The sequence below is a fragment of the Ammospiza nelsoni genome, chromosome 15, assembly GCF_027579445.1.
Source record: "Ammospiza nelsoni isolate bAmmNel1 chromosome 15, bAmmNel1.pri, whole genome shotgun sequence".
Lineage (NCBI taxonomy): Eukaryota > Metazoa > Chordata > Aves > Passeriformes > Passerellidae > Ammospiza > Ammospiza nelsoni.
Genome location: NC_080647.1, coordinates 7068801 through 7082091, shown reverse-complemented (window position 1 = coordinate 7082091; position 13291 = coordinate 7068801). Strand labels below are relative to the sequence as shown.

The following is a 13291-nucleotide window of genomic DNA, read 5'->3' as shown; positions in this document are numbered from 1 at the left end:
TCAGCAAATTACAGTTATTTAGCAAAACTCTCCAAGTAAAAATAAAAGCTGTGGACCTCTATGAAAGCTGAACCAAACAGCATGGTTCCTGAGTCTGCCCACAGCCACAAAATCCAGGCTATATCTCCAACACAACACACTGGGAGGAAGCCACATCGTTGTACAAGATTTGTAATTTAAAGGTAGCCACATGGGAATCCAGTTTACAGCTCTGAGCACCACAAAGATGGTCCTTTCTCCAAAAGATCCTGCATGTCTGAAAATCCTTAAAAGCCACTGTTGCCTTGAGCTTGGTGGATGAGGAGATTTTCAACCCTCTGCAGCTCAGGAGTTCCCACTGCTTCCCAAATCTGAAGCCAACACCTGAGAGACAGAACTGTAATTCATCCAGAGCTGCTGCTCCTTCCACATTTAATACTCTTTGGCAATCAAGATGCATTCCAGATGTGAAAGAGAGCTCAAAGCTTCCTTCAGCCAAGAAAATAAGTGTGATGGTAAGCTCTGACACCCCAAATCCCAAATTTAAGTAACCTCCACAGTTGCTTTCCTAGTGTATAAGCTACTGACCATTGACTAGAGACCCTCCACAGGAACAGAATCATTTAATAGATTTACAGACTGGTTTGGGTGGGAAGGGATCTTACAGATCATGCAGTTCCAATCCCCTGCCATGGGCAGGGACACCTTCCTTAGCCCAGTTTCCTCCAGCCCCATCCAGCCTGGCCATGAGCACTTGCAGGAATGGGGCAGCTGCAGCTTCTCTGAGCAAACTTTGTAATTAATTTGTACAAATCACTTCCCATTTTCTCCTGGTTTTATTCTCCTCTTTCTCAGACACAGCTTTACAAGAGAGTTTGACATTTTTCAGGCTCTTACATTTATGCTGCTCAAACCAAAACAGCTTACTTACCCCCCATAACACATTCCAACCTGAATTCCAACCTGACACTGCAAGCCAGTGGGGGAAGCACTGTAAGAGATTGTGACTGAGCTGAGCATATTCACCAAATTCACCCCTCACCACAATTCTTCTCTGGGCAGCAGCTGACAGAGATTGCTGCGAACAGCTGAGCTGAGCACAGCAGTGTTTACCCAGGGTCTCCCACCCCACAGACCTCCACTCCTCAGAAGCCCAAGCTGTTCAGCAAAGACCTAACTTGACCCAGTCTGGCAGCCAGCATTTCACAACCACTTTATGTCAGCAGTTTCAAGTACATAATAACCATGTTTTGTTCACTGCAACTTTCTCACTGTGAACGGCAAAATATCATTATCACCTGCAGGTTGAAGCCTGCCCTCTACCCCATTTAATAGGGAGCTGATTATGCTATTCCCCCCGCTTTTCCCCTTCTAATAATGATGGGCTGTTGGCAGATGGCACAGGGATTGTGTGGGAAGGCAGAGCAGGCTGTAGGGCCACTGCCCATGGCAGCTCCTGCTTTGTGGGGTGCTCCCGGGACCCCGAATCCCCTGCTGCATCCTGCTCCCAGACAGCACCTAATGAGGCATGCCTGCCTTGGAGGTTAAACAGGAATGGCTGTGAAAACAGTCCCTGGCAGTCCCCTGGCAGGAAAGCAGAGCTTAGCAGAAAAGTTGCACAGCCAGCAGCTCCAAAGAGAGCCGCCCTCACAGCCCACCCGGCTGGGCAGCAAAGCTGGGCTTAACCCCAGGAACCCACTCAGAGCTTCGTGGGCAAGGTCCCCTCTGGGGAGAGCTCCCTCAGGAGAGCTGGGTCAGCTCAGCTGTGGTAACAGCATTAGCACCCGAGGATTTGCCCTGTGAGGTGCCAGTGCTGTGTCCTGGCAAAGCAGCAGGCCCAGCCTGTCCCTGTCAGCCTGTGCGAAACACCCCTGAGCTCCTGTGACATCCACACTCAGTGACACACAGACTAGAGCAGAGCCTGTGAGAAACACCCCTGAGCTCCTGTGACATCCACACTCAGTGACACACAGACTAGAGCAGAGCCTGTGAGAAACACCCCTGAGCTCCTGTGACATCCACACTCAGTGACACACAGAGCCAGACCCCAGCCCTGCTGGCCTAAGGCACTGCCGGGGAGGCTCAGCCACAGGCTGAACACTCTGCAGAGCTGCCACCTAATCCTGCTGCCACCTATACCCCTGGCAGAGCTGCCACCTCATCCTGCTGCCACCCAATGCCCTGGCAGCAGCAGGACTGGTTCACAGGCCTAACCTGGCGTGGCATAATGGGCAGAGACAAGACACTGCTTGTCCCAGGAAGGATGCCAGGTCTGAGGCAGTGGCAAGGAAGCTTCCTCCCCAGCAGAAAGGATCTCATCCAGCTCTGCCATTTCCCCGTTACTGACTGGGAGAGAATGCCCAGGGAGACACAGCAAAGTGACCCTTCTTGCCAGCCGTGGGCAATGCCAAAAGGAACTCCTCCAACCAGAGGGGACATCAGGTATGTCCCCCATGGCCCCCAGCCAGCACATCATGCTCAAGGGCACCCCATCAGCTCCATCTTTCCTGGACCTGCACTGCCAAGGGCATGGATGATGCCCAGCAGAAGCATTCTTGTACTGAGCCATGCACCCAGACATGAGGCAGGCACAGGCTGAGTCCTGGGAGGCTGCACCATGCACAACCACAGCAGCAGCATCCAACAGGACAGGACTGGCCATGTGTGCCCTGAGGGCCTGGTGTGTGCAGGGCTGGGGTGGGACCAGCTCTGCACACAGGGCTGCTGCAGATGCAGACACCCAGGATCTCTGTTTGAGGGGGCAGGGGAGGCTGAGCTGATTTGGACACCGCCCACTGAGACAGCCCTGCTGCCTGCCACAAACCTGGTTGATGTGTTTCAGCTTGTCAATAATCTGGCTGATCACTGGCTCCAGACCTTTCACCTTCACCTCATGGTTGCCAGCCTGGGCTTTTGCTCCATTCCTTGTGATCTGGGGATTGTACCTGTGGGAATGAGAACACAGAAGATCACTGTGTGATGGGCTAATAGAGAAGAGAGCTTTAAAGTTCAGTACAAACTAAGAAATCCCAAGACAGGCACCAGCCCATTCCAAAACAGAGAGCACAAGACAGTTAATAATGACAAAGAAAGGACAGAAGATTCCCATAAACATTTTTGCTCTGACTTTGCAAGATGATGTAGTTGTATCACTTGAGGACAATGAAGTCCTTTCCGGTCCATTAGTAACCAAGGAAGATGTTAAACAGTATACAATAGAGATAAATATTTTCACATAACTTGCACCCAAGAGTCCTACAAAAGCTGGCTCAGAAATTCTGGCTTGCTCATGTTTGTTTAAAATAAATCTTGGCAGACCACAGAGACTCCAGTACAAGAGCAGTAGTGTTGTGCCCACAGCCAAAAAAATGAGTGGGATGACCCAGTTAACTGCAAGCTGATTAGCATAACATCAACCCCCTTGCAAAATAATGACTATCACTGATGTGTGATTTCAGTAATAAAGAATTAAAGCATCAGAATATAATTAATGCTGTCAACATTGCTAATGGAAAATAGGTGTTGTCAAACAATCCTGATTTCAGCCTTTGATGAGATCCAGCCTTAGGGATCAAAGTAACTGCTCAGACAGAACGTACCCTGACTTTGGTACAGAGCTGGGCTCTGCACCACAGGCTATCCTGATTTACACAGGTACCAGGAGAGCCCCCACAGACCAGATTAAACTGCCAGGGCAGCTCTGCAGAGGAGAGCAGCCAAGCTGCACTCAGCTTTTTCATCAGCACTTAGGAAAGAAATATGCATTCACTTGCTGCAAGATTTATGAAATGACAAAGTTTACCAGAGTGATTAAAGGGATGGGATGAGGTACAGAACTGCTGCACACTTGTCTTTGGAATTACACATCCCTGCACTCAGGACCTGGGTAACAGCTGATGATGCTCCAGCACAAGACAAGCACCAAACTCAAACTCAGGTTTGGGCCAGAGCCATTGGCTGCCCCCACGGCCTGCAGGCAGCCCCAGCAGGGGCACAGAGCACACCAGGGCCTCCTGGAGCTCTGCTGCCATTCATCAGAGCCCAGAGATGGGCTGTGCTGCTCTGCAGGCACTGAACAACTCCTCATCTCCCAGAGCTGCCAGCACAGGCACTACCAAAGCCAGGCACAGCCTCCAAAGTGAGATCACTGAGATAACACCAGCACCACTCTGCTTCACTGTACATCTGCTTTTCCAGTGCCATGGGTAAACAGCATCAATTTTCCTTCCTGCATTCATCATGTTTTCACCCAGCTCCCAGCACCAGCCCCAGTGGCTGCCTCCCTGTCTGTCAGCTCCCTGCTCCCTGCCCAGCTCATCTTCCATCCTCAGCTGCCAGGCAAGCTCAGGCAATCACAGCCAGCCCATTTCAGAAGGGTTTGGGGAGAAAGTGGGACTTTAGCAGGCTTTTAAAGGAGGGGAGGGAGACAGGAGGGATGGTGGGGCCAGCTCAGGGAGGATGCTTTGCTAGGGTGGAAAGCAAGAGGCATGAGGACATTTGACCACAAGAGCTATCAGGGCACACTGAGAGACTTGAGGATACCCAGGGACTTGGATTAAACTCTGCTTAAACTCTAGAGGATGAGATCTACTCAGACATGTGAGGATGCAAAGGCAACCCCAGATCTATACTGGTGCAGCAGCAATCTGCCCTGACCTGAAATACATAATTTAATTACAGAACTGAGGCAGATTTTCACTGCAAGGCCATCTCAGAGCAGGAGTTCCATGTACAGGAGCTCTCTGCACGTCCAGCTGGTCCCCAACACCAGGCACTCCCTAATGCATCCCCATTAATGGCTGGAAACCCTGCCAGATGTGGCACTGAAGAGATGGCACAGGAGCAAGGACAGGAACAGGGAGGTGTTTGTGCCTACAGCGCAGGACACATGCCTGTGTAAATTCCTCTTCCAGGCAATAGCAGCATTTCCATGTACAGGCATCACAGATTCATCAGCCTGGCTCTGCCAAGCCCCAGCTGCCTGCAGAGCCATCCCAGCCCTGCACTTCAGCACCAGCACAGCTCCAGCTCTGACCCCACTCCCTGTCCCTGGGGCTCAGGACTCAACATTTTGCAAAAAACACCTTTTTTTAATAGTTACCTTTTCCTGGGAAGCACAAAACACAGCTATACCTGAGAAACACTGGCTCCCAGGGCAGAAAAGCCCTCTCAGTGCAGCTGGAGGGTGGGTGCAGGGTGAGTGATGGGGAGAAGGGGCCAGGCTGGGGCCAGGCTGCAGCTGCCCCTGTGGCACAGCCCTGCAGGCTCCAGCACCATCTCGTGGGAAGAGGCTGCAGGCACAGACCTGCCCGGTGCTGGAACTCGGGCTGAGCTTTTTTACGTTAACCCTGCTGCTCCTTTGTCACACAGCCACTCAATGCCACCGTGCCAGCCTGGCAAATACATCTGGAGACTGGGTGGAAACATCCACAGCACGCCTGAGTGTAAAGATGACAAAGAAATTCCTGTCTTTGGTGTCACTGCAAATTTAATTCAAAACACTCAGAAGTGCATTGCTGAAAGGTCTCCTGTGGTTTCAGAGATTTAATCAGGAAACTCACACAGGTTTTAGCAAGAGCAGAACCAAGCCCCCTTGGTGCATCCCTAAATTAATACAATCTCTCTCCTAAACAGTTTTATACAAACAAACCCAATAGCTTTGGTTTGAGTGGGCGAAATCCCTTCTGAAATCCACGCAGCAGCTGCCAGAGAGGATTTCTGTAGCCTACACAAAGTAGTACAGGAGGGAGGAACACAGTACTACAGCAATACTATACTATAACTCCATGTCCAGAGACTGAACCTGCTCTGCAGAAGGTTCTGCTGGGGTTGTGAGGACCTCAGATCAGCCTTCTCAGGGGAAAAAGTCTGCTAGAGACAGAAGCAAACCTGAAAGCATTAGCAGAGGGAATTCTCCCTAAAACACTGATGTTGGAGAAATGGAATGTCAGTGTCACCTCCTGGTGCTTCCCACCCGGCCACATACAAGAGAATGTACCCAACCCAAAATAAACAATTTTCAGCATTACACACAACATTTGGAGCAGCAAGGCAATGGGCCCAGAGCTGCACATTTTTGAGCATGAACTGCAAAAAAGGAGATGCATGGGGACCTGCTACATCCCACCAGGCAGAGCCATGGTCTGTGTGACTGGGGTGCTTTGGGGGACACTTTGTCCAAGCTGAGACCTCCTGGTGTGCTCAGGCACAGGGGGGACACCAGATCCCCTCAGCTGTGCCACTCTCTGCCCAGCGCCAGCCTGGAGTGGCCACATTCAGTGGGATGCAGCCAACCAAAGGGTTAAAAGCTTTGAGATGCAGCTTCAGTGAGAGACCTGCATTCCTGAAATGCCAGAGAAGCTGGAAAAGGCAGCTGGCACCCCTCCCTGCAGGCCAGGCCCAGCAGCCTGGCCTTAATATGGCAGAGAGATGCCTTTGCAGACCCCAGCAAGCTGGGGGTCCCAGGACAGCACCCTCACAGGCTCCTCTGCATCCCCCCCAAGCTGGAGGGTTGATGGGCTCAGAGACAAAAAAGCCAAGGCACCCCCTTCCTCCCATGTTCTCCAATCAGTGCAGAAAAAGAGAAATCTCTCAGCCGTCTGGAGCTGTTTGCAGCTCATGCCAATAAACCAGCCCCTTCTTAGGGACACTTGTGCCACTCCGTGAAACCCATCTGGTGCCTCTGCCACGGGGATTGATACCAGCATGGAACAGCAAATATGCACAGAGGATACAGCCCCCACCCCAGTCCCTGGGGGTCTGTGCTGAAGGGGTATCAGTGTTGCAACATGAGCATGGTCTGGCTCACACTTCATAGGCAAAGCCCAAAATACTTTTCTCTTTGACGTGTCTCAACATCAGCCAGCAGCATCTCCTTTCCTGGGCTCCCTGGGCATGGGCTGCTGCTGGGTATGTGGTATTTTCCAAACACAAATGCCACATTGTTAAATGTGCTGATAAGCAGCCCTCATTAAAAATTACTTTAAAGACAACTAGCTTATGAAAACACCAATAATCTGAAGTTTTCTGTGGGGAGAGTACAACTGCAGACCCTTCCTGCTTCTTCTCACACACCAGACATACATGCCCAAGTATGCTGTCAAATTGAGGGATTTCCCTCTCCTTTCCTCTCCACCATCCACAAAGGTCTCCTGTGAATGTTTGGCCTTTCCAGCCCAAATGCATCTCATTCCAAGCTTTCATTTCAGAGCAAAGAAGCCAAGATGACAAATGTTATTTAAATACATGGCAATGAGTGTAAGATGTGTGTTCATCCTACTGAGCCCTGCTAGGCTTTGAGGTGAGTTACTGCAATGCCTGACAAGTGATTTAAAGAAAGTAATCCTGAAAGTCAAACATAAAGAATTACACCTTTTAGAAAAAGGAAAGGAAAGTATGTCATTCAAATAACAATTAATTCATGCCTGCCTTCCAGCTGCAAATTATTTATTCAAATGTATCTCCAGTTTAAATAGTACAGTATCCCTCCCAGGCTCTCCCTCTACTATCTGTGTTCACTGAATTACACGTGTCAGAGAGAGAGGGTGGGGGACAAACACAACACAGACACGACACAACACAACACAGAGGTTTCAGTGCACAAGAATTAATAACTGAGTTTGAGAGAGCAACATTCCCCCAGACCCCCAAAGCTGCTCTGCATTTCAAGGTGTGACTTACTACAGATCATGTGGACTGCTGACATCGAGTCCTTACCACAGAGGAGGCAAAAGAAAAATGGAGAAAGGGAAGAAAAGTTCTGTCACTCACCCCCCCTTTTTACATGAACCCAGCCCTTACCTCTGGCTCGTTTTCATGGGTCAGTAAAGGTGGTACAAGTGGTGAAGCCACTGAACATTTTACTCTCTGACCCTGCTAATTTCTGTTTTAGTGAGACAACCTCAGTGCCACATCAGCAGTGGGGGCCAAAAGATTTGAAAATCTGTTTCCAACCCACTCATGCTGCCCTGCAGTGAGGGTGCAACTCCCGGATGTGCCCACAAGCCTCCAAGAAGAGGTGACAATTCTTTCCCTGACAGTTTTCTCTGTAATAACAGATGGTCCAGAGACATCTGGTCAGTCCCACCCCATCCCAGACACGGCTGGTGTGGGGTGCAGGTCCCCCCCAGCTCTTCTCTCCCATATGGGCTGTGTGTCCCCTCTATCCCATGGCCATATACAGGCCATATCTGTTTCATGAGAGTGCAAGAAGAGGGGAGAGGTGGGTGTATGGCTTCCAGGTGCCTTCCTGGCTTTGTTTGCTGCTTGCAAAGAGTCCAGGCAGTCCCTGCAGAGCTCTAAATGCCGCAGCCAATTTACACCAGCAGCAGCTCCAAACAAGCTGCTTCAAAAGCAGCCAGGAGGATCCAACACTCTCAGTGGGGAGTGTTCTCACCTAACTAAAAAGGAACCATTTTCTGCTGGATTTCCAAATATCAACACCTGGAAGGCTCAGAAAGCCCCCTCAGATCCTGCTGTGTCAGTTCCCTGCCCAGAGAAGGGCTGCTCCTTCCCAGCTGCCCACAAAAAGCTCTGCAGCAGTGAGGGTGCTGCAGAGGATGCCTTGGTCATAAACCTGAGGTCTCAGGTAATCACCTGGTTCTGGAGATGGGACTTCAGAAGGAGCAGCAAAAACTGTAATGTTCATAACAAAACAATGGGAATTGATAGCCTGAAGTCTCCCTCTATTCTTATTTCAGTTCAAGACAAATAGATTATGGAAAAACGGGCTAAACCTGAGACCAAGCAGCAGGATAGAGAAGATTCATTATCTTCTTTTCTGAAATACTCTGGAAACTATCATGGCCACTCAATAACCCACTGAATTTGCCTACTATCCCTTCATTATAGCTTATACTTGCTACAAAGCTGTGTTTTATGGGCTTGAAAAGTTACACAACCCTCTCTTTGGGGATTCCATTGGATCAGATATTTTGCAGCACTGCCAGAAATAACCAAACCCTTCATGAACTAAAGGGTTATTGCTGGCATGGAATTTCCTTTGTTCCAATTACAGAATCTCATTTTTCTGTCTTGCTTCCAATTGTGCTTTCATTGTTTATGATTTGTATGATTAAAACAAACCACAGCACGCTGGCAACAGCAGGGAAATATGAGACTTCTAGCTTGAAGAAGAGAATCTGGCAAGGTGCTAAAAATATATTAATTTTGAATTGGTACAAAGAAAACAAGAGTTATGCTGGTGATTTAGATTAATGTACATGTTTGTCTTGAGAAATTTGGAAATGGCATATCTAACAGCAAGGCTCAATGTGCTTACAAGTTTTGCAGTGGGCAGATGTTTCTGTCAGTCTATTCAGAACAGCTTCAAAAGAATATACTCATGTAAGCAGATTACTAAACTCTGAGAATCTAGATTTAATAGGCTTTTAGTATTAAATGCTGCAAAACCCTGATACTATATATAAAGTTCGAATCACCTTTCAGATTCCAGCGCTGAGCTCCCATAGAAACTGAGGTGAGTTTGGTATCTCAACACCTACTTGACTTAAGCTGAAGGCTTTAAATGAGCTAATTACTCAGTCACGACTTGGTGATAAGAATCAACCTCTGTTTTTTTCCTGCTTGGGATGGAGATAAGGATAAGGGAGGTGGGACAACATTTCACCACTAACAGCACCAGCAGCAAGTCTGTGAGAGGATGGGGATGAAGACAGAGGAAAGGAAGAGCATCACAGGGTTAAGCTGTTGCAAACCCACCATGCCTACATGTCTGTCTCAGGAAATGCCTGGAACTGAGCCCAGGAAAGCTGCAAAGAGGTGCACAGGGATGCACAGAGAGAGATCCAGCAGGTCTGGTCTCCAGCTACCACAAACACCAAGCACTGTGACCCTCAACAAGCTCTTTGCAAGTGGTGAAATGTGCCACTTGTGGTTTTTGCTATAAACCTTTGTGGTGTCCCATAAAAGCACAGTGTGTTTTTACACACTCTGAAAAGTGTGAAAAGCAGGAATGTGTTGCCTTTTATTTTTTCTTCCCACTTTGGCTTATGTTCTTCAACCATGGAAAAGCACAGCAAAAGGCACAAGGCACTGTTCTGCATTACAGAAAAATCAACCTTTCCTGTGTGGTTACCACTGTTTGCAAGCAGTCATTTTAAGGCACCATGTTCCTAAATCCAAAATAGGGATGGCAATAAAACTATCAGCCCACAGATCAAACCTTGGGAAGGAGATGAATTCTTGCCATTAGATGGTCCAATGGAGAGAAGCAAATGATCACAAAGTAAGATTCAGTTTAAAAAAACCAAGGGATTAAAAGCAGGATAAAATACTCCAGCCTGCTGCATTGCACTGGAGCCCCAAACTGACAGAGGCTTAAGGGCAAGGAGGAAACAGAGGATGGTTCAAGGCTCAGACTGGGAAGTGAGACCCAGTGGAAATACACTGAGCACATCCAATCCATGAGGAGGAGAGAAACTCTCATTGCCTGTGGGTAACAAAGCACTGGGATAAACAGGACAGAGTAAATACCAAGTCAAAAAACCACAGGAGGAGGAGGACTGCAGAGTGCAGAAGGGACTGGTTCCATCAAATAACAGGACACACATTGCTGTATTATCCTGTCCTTGGGTGCACTGGCAAGGACTGTGAAGTTGCTGTTCCAGGCTTGATTTAACATGTTATAGGAAAAGGGCTTAGAATAACTAACAGATTTTGTCATGAGAGGGAGGTCTAGAAATGGATAATTCAGTAGGGCTCTATTCTAACTTAATGAACACTCAGGTACCACATTAAAAATGCAAGAGGTAAATAGCCACAATCCCTACAAGAACACAATCAAATCCTGGACATGCTCATACAGATGCTCATACTGACCTTACAGACCCAACAATGGTCAAACAGCTTTATCCACTGCCCACACAGCACCAGACATGGAAACACATGGAAGCACAGGATCCAGCCAACCACTGCTCTGCCCTGGTCTCCATCTGAGCAGCAGTTTCAGCAGGAGCTTTCTAGTTTATCCAGGAACCCAGGGATTGCTCATGCCCTGCTGTGCTGTCCCTCCAACAGAGACCAAGGCTGAATCTCTCATGAGGGCCAGGGCTTGTGAAGGTGAGGCTGCTCCTGTCTGTCTGTAAAGGGTCTCATCCACCCAGTCTGCCAGGTGGGGTGGCCTGAAGCAGAGCTGGACTATAACATCACCTGTCTCTGCCCTCCCTTTAATCCTGACCCCAAAGCCCTTGGTCAGCTCCTCATCCACCCCCAGGTGGAACCCCAGGCACTCCAGCTGGACATGGACACCCCATCCTTGGCTCCCCTGAGCTGGTCACTGACATAAACACCCCATCCTTGGCTCCCCTGAGCTGGTCACTGACATAAACACCCCATCCTTGGCTCCCCTGAGCTGGTCACTGACATAAACACCCCATCCTTGGCTCCCCTGAGCTGGTCACTGACATAAACACCCCATCCTTGGCTCTCCTGCATGTCCTTTCACAGAGCCTGTGCCCCTCCATGCCAACACTCCAGCCACAGGAACAGGAACCATCCCTCCATGGCTCCTCCATCCTTCCTCCTGGCAGCCACCACACACGTCAGACAAGCACCAGGACAGCACCCTGGAATTAATACCAGGTATTGAAACCACACCAAACTTCTTGCAAAAAGTGGCAAGATGGAGTCTGATCAGCAACAGACACACACCAGTCCAGCAGGAGAAGAGAATTCCTCCAGTACATAAAACACATTCTCAGAATAGCTCGAGTAAGAGCTGCTACACCACGAACAGATGCTTGGCTCCCTCTTGGGGAAAACACTGAAATAAAGGAACTGGCAGCTTGGGGTACTCCAGCACTGTTACCTCACATGCTCCTGATTTTCAGGAATCCTCCCAGACACTCTGAGAGAGATGCCAAGCTGGGAAATCAAAGCACACAAAGCAGCCAGCAGAGATCATTTTAACTACATTTTAACTACATCTTTCTATTTGAAACATTCTGCAAGTGGCTCCTGGGAGAAGAGCACCCTTGACCATTATCTTAGCTCAGCTTTATTTAGCTGAAGTCTCCCTGCTCACAGCAAAAATCTCTAATATCTGTAAGAGAACTGTTTCTAGTATTTCATAGGAGCTAGCAGAGGTGGTGATATCTGTGCTACAGATCAGAGGGGGCAAGCAGAGGAGTGGAAAGGCACAGTAGAGGATTTATTCCTTAACTCAGCAGCCAGGGGCTGAAATCTTGGTGCCCCCTCCATGCACACAGACTTGATCCTCTCCCTGCCTTGCCCCCTGCCTGCCATGGCTCCTACAGGATGTGCCATGCTGTACCCAGGATGGTCCCCTGGTATTCTCAGCAGAAAGCTGAAGGCCATCTGTCACCTGAAGTCAGGCTGGATCAGCAAATAGCTCTGAACTTACATTTGCAGGAGGATCTGGACTCAACACCCTTCCACTGCCACCACCTCCCCCAGCTGTGACATCAGCAGCATCCAGACCACAGGATCCACACCAAGGCTGTGACCCCAGGGAATTGTTGTTAGCCAAGGCCTCACCCCAGCTCCCCCTCTCCAGAGCTGCAGTGTTTACAGCCCTGCTTTAGAAGTTTTAATTAACAATCAGTGAGATAATACTGAAATAATCTTTCTCTTTCTAATTGAATGTCTCAGGCATGGAAACACAAGATTTTCCAGAAATAAGTACCAATAGAGGACACATTTCTCCTTAAGCAACCTAAGTACATTTTACTAAGCCTGTGATCTTAGATGTTGAGTCTTTTTTTTTTTTTTAATAGCGTTTGATGCTATTTTGGTCTATTCAGTGTTTCAGGTCAGTATTGCAAGTACAGGCTAATTACCACCTGAAGCTACTGATCAAGAAGTCATAATTAATATCTCAACATTTCACCACTTCCTGATCTTATTTCTATTTCTTCCCTTATGCAAACTACTTAATAGCAAAGGATGCTTTGCAAAGTAGACTGATTAGAGGAGATTTATGTATAATTATAAAAAAACATTTCCAAGTCCTATTTCCACATTATTTAACATTCCCAAGGGGCATTTTTTATGAGAAAAATCTCCATTTCTATTAACACTTCCTTCCTCTTTATGGTATGAATCCTGCATGCCTGCCCCTGTTAACCTCAATTATCATCAGTATGAAATGGTGAGTGGGGCAGGGCCAAGCAGCCACAAGCTAGACCTTGGTGGGAATGGCTCCATGCAGAGAGGGCAGCCAGGACTCGGTGGTGGGAAGATGGTCACAGGGCAGCAGTGGCACCACCAGAGCTCAGTGGTTCTCACCTCCTCCAGCTGAGAGCCACAGCAAGGAGAAATCCAACAAGGGAGC

The 13291-nt window shown here is 48.6% G+C and overlaps 1 protein-coding gene across 1 annotated transcript in view; it reads right to left on the bottom strand.

The window, feature by feature from the left end:
* GPC3 (glypican 3) overlaps positions 1-13291 on the bottom strand; it is a 139019-nt gene that overhangs the window by 38607 nt on the left and 87121 nt on the right. The window contains exon 6 of the mRNA XM_059483018.1: positions 2804-2924. Within this exon, the coding sequence (XP_059339001.1) occupies positions 2804-2924 (121 nt within the window). The remainder of the gene's footprint in view (positions 1-2803; positions 2925-13291) is intronic.